Genomic DNA, 5,264 nt, shown 5'->3' on the forward strand with positions numbered 1-5,264 from the left:
TATATATATATATATATGTAATAAGATGGATGCAGATGTATGGAAGGACTGATTTTTTACAATGGGGAAAGTCTGCAGAAGTGAAATTTGGGCTGCAATCTGGTGGATGTACTAGCCATCTGGATGCCTGGGGAATTCAAACCAGAGAGAACAGTAAGGACAAAGGTACTAACGTGAATCATTTTTCTTTTCTTTTTTCTTTTTTTGGAGAGGTTTTTGCTATAGGCATGTGCGCTTGCCAGAAAGACAGAGTGAGACAGAGAGACAGAAAGCGAGAAATCACCCCCCAGGGGGATGGCCGTGCTGCAATCCCTTCTCCTCCATTCTCCTCTCGGGATCTTGAGTACGCACACACACACGCCTGGTGTGAGTTTAAACCACCGAGTCTGGGACTCCAACCGTGGTCAACTACATGGGAGTCCAGCGACATAGCCATTACACTAACTGCTGGTCCCATGAATCAATATGTAGACAAATCACTGTCAAGGGACCAGCATATGGCATAGTGGTTGGGGCACTGGACACTCCCACATGGTCGATCATGGTTCAAGTCCTGGTGGCTTGCTTTCTCACTTTCTCTCTCTGGTCAAATTAAAATAAATGAGCAAATAAATTAAAATTACATAAATAAATCTTTTTTTAAAAAGTCACTGTCTGGGGACCAGCAGTTAGCTGGTCACCATCTGAGTTTTACAGGGGGAAAATGGAAGATATGGAAAAAAACCACGTTGGCTTCAAACTCTAGAAAAGGAAGCCTTAAAGCCATTGGTAGCATTACTACCTCCTAATTTAGTAGGCTTTCTTTTTTTTTCTAAGAGAGATTTTTGCTATAGGGTGTGTGTGCTTTCTGGAAAGATGGAGAGAGACAGAAAATGAGAACTCAACCCCCAGGAGGGATGGCCATGTCACAATCCCACAATCCCTTCTCCTCCATTCTCCTCTTGGGATCTTGGGTACCAATGCGCACACACCCGGTGTGAGTTTTAAGCAGCTGGATCTGGGACTCAAACCACAGTCGACTACATAGAACCCTTACGCCATCCGCTGGCCCTATCATTTAATAGACTCTTAACCTGGTGGCAAGGTGTCTGCAGATACCCTTAGAAAGGCAAGAACTGCATTTACTTACCAGAGAAAGTATGTGTATTGAGTGCGTTTCTCTGGCATATGGCTCTGTAACTTTCAGCAGCCTGGCAGCCTGCCACGGGCTCCCGACACTAAACCCAAATATAGTCCTGGCAGAAAATAAGGAGACCCAGTTTCCCATTTTTAGAACAAAGCCAGACCAAAGCCAAGTCGGACAAGCTTTAATAGCGGGAGGTGGGTCTAACCTCTGGGCCCAGGGAGAGTGCAGCGACTCGAACGTCTCAACTGCTGCAGCAGAAAAAACGCACGTCATTAAGTGCAGTGTCGTCGCGGAGGCCTCTAGGGGGCTCGACCTTGGTCTGCAAACCGCACACGCCTTTGCGGCATGCTCCACTCCACTCTCCAAACTCTCCCCAGCTCAGGCCAGGCCCCTCCAGCTCCTTGCCGTCTGAGCAGCGGAAGCGCACGTTATTTGCTGCCGTGTTGTCCCCGGGGGTCACGGGTGCCTCCACACGAAGCGAGAAAGCCACTAGGAAGCCGCCTCCAAGGCACCACAGCGGTTCACTCCATGGGCCCCACCTACAAGGAAAAAGGGAGATGGAGAGACCGCTGACTCTGAGGGCGCCCTCTATGTACCTCTAGATGGACCCAGTTCTTGGGGTTTTCCAAGCCAGGCGCTTACCGACTCCAGCGGACTGAGTCTAAACTGCCCCTCAGCTCTGGAGGAGCCTGCCCACCCGGCATGTAACAAGGTAAGGGGCATATCTTCATGCTAGGGGAGCCAGGGCCCCTACCCCGTGGGATCCACGGCCCCCAAACCTTCCAGACTGTGACTCCACCACATGTGTGTTGTGCTCTGCGTCCCCACGAGTGCAGTGCAGCTGGATTCCATTCAGAGCGGTGTCATCACCTTGAATGCCTTGGGGTGGCTCCACCTGGATGACAAGAAGGGCAGCATCAGGGGACTGCCACACTTGTCTCTGCCCCCTCCAAGACCTAGGCTAAGTCCACACCTTGAGCGAGAACCCGCTGGCAAAGAATCCATCAGGACACATCTCAGGCCAGGCCCAGTCGCCCCAGGGACCCCCGTTGGTCACTTCGATGACAGACGTGTATCCACTTAGCCCATGGACCTGTGCATGTCTGCAGCACGTCATCCACAGCAGCAGCAGCAGCTTGGCTCCCACCTCGCGCTCCATAGCAGCGTCTCTGAGCCCAGCCTCTCCTGCGGCTTTATACACACCCTACCCTACAGGGGCTCGGATTGCAGGACTGATTAGGTGACACCTAAAACTAATCTCCCGGAGCCGGAGCCGGAACTGGCAGATTGGATTCCCTGCTTGGGGAGGCATGGGCTCCCTGTGCCAGGGGAGGAGCGGCAGTGACAGGGGAAGTTGAAATAACCATTACCTATTGAATGAACATATGAACATTTACTGTAGACCACAAGTTGTGGTGTGCACCTTGCAGACATATTTATTTTTTAATGATCACAAGTGGAGGAGGTGAGAATTACGTTTCCTACTTGGTAGACCAGAAAAGTAGAGCTCAGAAATGATAAGCTCCTTGCCCAAAGTCACAGCCAACAAGTCAAAAACCATTTCAGCACAGGAAGCAGGGGCCAGGGCTAGGGATGGAAGTGATCTCATGGGGACGGTGCAAAGGACTGCCATGGTCAGGAGCTGCCCAAGGACCTCCAGGGTGTGAGGGGCATCGGAGTGACGTAGGGCAAGAATCCATGAACATGGTTGCTGGGACTCTGACGCCTTGAGAATCTTGGGGCACTCCTCTCCACTCCAGGAGAAAATTTACAGAAACAGAGGAACAAATCCAAAAAGCTCATGGATACGGGGCCGAGAACCTCCTGAGAACAGATGGCATTGTTTCTTCCAAAGCTCTCACTTCATATCCTGCCCCAATGCCTTCCTCCCCACCACCACCAGGTGGACTCCTAATTTACAAAACAAAACAAAAACCTGGCTAAGTTTTTTGAGTGAGTACCCCCCTTGGTCTGCCTGCCCCTGGTATATAACTCCTTTGTTTATACAATGCATATTTATTTAGCAGGGTGTTCTTGAAGCAATATTCTAAGCGCAGTAAGAAACTGAGAGAAACAAAGCCCCTCTCTTCAGAGCTCACATTCCAGTGGGGGCGACAGATGATAGGTTCTCCCCCAGTGGACTTTGAGCTCTGTGAAGGCACTTTTGTATTCTCAAAGCCTAGTACAGGGCCTGGTATACAGAAGTAATTATAAAGGTTGGTTTGATGAATGATTGAGGAACCAACCTGGAGTTTAAGAAAACAAACGACCGGGCCAGCAGGTGGCATGGTGGTGAAGGCGCTGGACACTCCCACATGGCTGACCATGGTTCGAGTCCCAGACCTGGTGGCTTGTTTTCTTAAAGAAAACAAACCATGCAAAGAAAGCAAAATGAGGCTTTATCACATATCCAGAACAAGTCCAGGTCCCCTGGGAATAGGCTGGAGAATTTACAATTGGGCTTTCCCTGGTTCCCAGAGCAACCCCACCACCCACTTAATAAGTATGATTTAAAGGGCAGTTGTGGTCAGCTTTTCCATTTAAGGTGTTTTCACATCCTTCATCCTTTCGTCTTCACATGAGGCTTGCAAAATACCCATTATCTTCAACTTACAGTGGAGGGAATCAAGCCTAGAGCTAATTTAGGGCCCACACTATTTCTCAGTAGGGGAGTTGCTTCTGAGTCCAGCCTCCCTCACCAATATCCAGGCTTCCTCTTGCTGCAAGTTGGCCGTACAGGAAAAGGAAATGCAAAGTTATAAGTCATTGCCCCCAATCCCCCAAATCTCCTACATCCGTCCCTAACCCCAGAGGAGTTGCCCTCTAGGGCAAAGGGCACAGGGGAGGGGGCCTCAAGAGGTTAATTATTAACTCTATGCCTCTGCGCACCGCAGGCTTCTCTCCCCTCCTGAAGGCGAAGGGACACCAACTGGCTAGGGGTTGGTGAGGGGGCGGTGGTCCCTGTAGCTGCCATGGGGGTCGCGCTGCTGTCCTCAGCCCCGCGGCGTTGGTTCCGCCACACGATTCCTCTCGCGGTTATCTTCGCGCTGCTGCTTCTTTATCTCAGTGCTCGGAGCCTCGGTGAGTGCCCCCCCCCCTCACCTGCTCCCGGAGAGACCCAGGAGTCCAGGGCCTTGGGAGCCAAGCCCTCGTCTCGGGCCCTCACTGCTCTTGTCCTCTCCCAGGGCGCCTCTCAAGGTGCAGACTCGGAGCACAGGCCTGTATTTCAGAAGGACCGCCGCTCTACCAGGTACGCTCAGGCCAGGGGGCTGGGGCTGGGAGCTCCAAATGGGACCCTGCACTTGGGGAAGGGGACCCGGGCTGAGGATCTGGTAAAGGACGAGTTTCCTTCGTCTCTCCTTCCCCGTCCCAAGCCGACAGTACACCAGGAGGGACCCCAGCTAGACCTTAGGAACAATTTCTTGAGTCCTACTGGGCTGCTCGCTAGCTAGTCCAGGGGTTCTGCTCCCACCCCCTTTCCCCATGTCTATCCCCCCAGGTCCAGCAAAAGTCGGGATCCCTGGCGGCGTTGGAGCGGGAAGAGCCTCCTTGTCTGGGCCCTCGAGGGAGGCTGGGCCGCATGATGAGGCCCTTCCGCGCCTGTCTGGACCACGAAAGAGATGTGGAGTTGTCGCAGTACCTGGCAGGATGGAGGGAACTTGTCAAGTGAGTGGTCTCCCTCCCCGAAGCCTCTTCGTGATTCCGTTGCCCTCTCACAAACCATCTCCCCACCCCACCACCAAACACACAGGTTCCTAATTCCCCTCGGTTCCATCTTCGCCTTCGCCACAAGCGAGGCCTCCACCAAAGTGACAGCCCTTGAGGCGCTGGTGCATGGACCAGATGCCGCGCACTACACGTCGCTGGCAGCCATGGCGGCGTGGGAGCGGCGGGCAAAACTGCTGGAGCAGTCCGGGACTGTCCCTCAGGACTCCACCTGGGCCTCGGGCTCACGAACGCTGCTCTTGCTGCACCGCGCGCTGCACTGGTTCCAGCTCTGCCTCCACCGGGTGGCGACCGGAGAAGGCACGGACGCGGGCGCGCAGTGCGCGGACGCCTACGGCTTGGTTCTGGCCCCGCACCACTCCTGGCTCATCCGTCAGGCCGCCGGCCTCGCATTCCTCGCCTTCCCGGCTCG

The 5,264-nt window shown here is 53.5% G+C and overlaps 2 protein-coding genes across 3 annotated transcripts in view; one reads left to right on the forward strand and one right to left on the reverse strand.

Moving 5' to 3' along the window:
* Nucleotides 1-1,292: 1,292 nt before the first annotated feature.
* Nucleotides 1,293-4,924, reverse strand: VMO1 (vitelline membrane outer layer 1 homolog). 2 transcript variants are annotated; one of them, XM_027773180.1, is made up of 3 exons: nt 4,767-4,924; nt 1,906-2,021; nt 1,293-1,665 (listed from the first exon to the last, which is right to left on the reverse strand). In XM_027773180.1, exons 1-3 carry the CDS (start codon nt 4,899-4,901, stop codon nt 1,368-1,370), a joined length of 549 nt encoding a protein of 182 aa, XP_027628981.1. In that variant the 5' UTR covers nt 4,902-4,924; the 3' UTR covers nt 1,293-1,367. The 2 variants fall into 2 exon arrangements, with proteins under 2 accessions (XP_027628981.1, XP_006151919.1); XM_006151857.3 differs by lacking the exon at nt 4,767-4,924 and adding an exon at nt 2,100-2,300.
* The window catches only part of GLTPD2 (glycolipid transfer protein domain containing 2), a 1,619-nt gene continuing 421 nt past the window's right edge, over nt 4,067-5,264 (forward strand). Inside the window, 4 exon segments of the mRNA XM_027773179.1 lie at nt 4,067-4,207; nt 4,312-4,376; nt 4,626-4,792; nt 4,878-5,264. Coding sequence (XP_027628980.1) covers nt 4,099-4,207; nt 4,312-4,376; nt 4,626-4,792; nt 4,878-5,264 — 728 coding nt within the window. The 5' untranslated portion in view covers nt 4,067-4,098.

Source organism: Tupaia chinensis, unplaced genomic scaffold (assembly GCF_000334495.1).
Source record: "Tupaia chinensis unplaced genomic scaffold, TupChi_1.0 Scaffold000330_1, whole genome shotgun sequence".
Lineage (NCBI taxonomy): Eukaryota > Metazoa > Chordata > Mammalia > Scandentia > Tupaiidae > Tupaia > Tupaia belangeri.

Excerpts from the sequence above, each read along its gene's own strand:
- VMO1 (XM_006151857.3), bottom strand. The coding sequence starts at position 2,285 with ATGGAGCGCGAGGTGGGAGCCAAGCTGCTGCTGCTGCTGTGGATGACG. Across the intron at positions 2,022-2,099 it reads CCAGCGGGTTCTCGCTCAAG|GTGGAGCCACCCCAAGGCAT; the intron begins GTGTGGACTTAG and ends CTTGTCATCCAG. Across the intron at positions 1,666-1,905 it reads GTGGAGTCACAGTCTGGAAG|GTGGGGCCCATGGAGTGAAC; the intron begins GTTTGGGGGCCG and ends TTTTCCTTGTAG.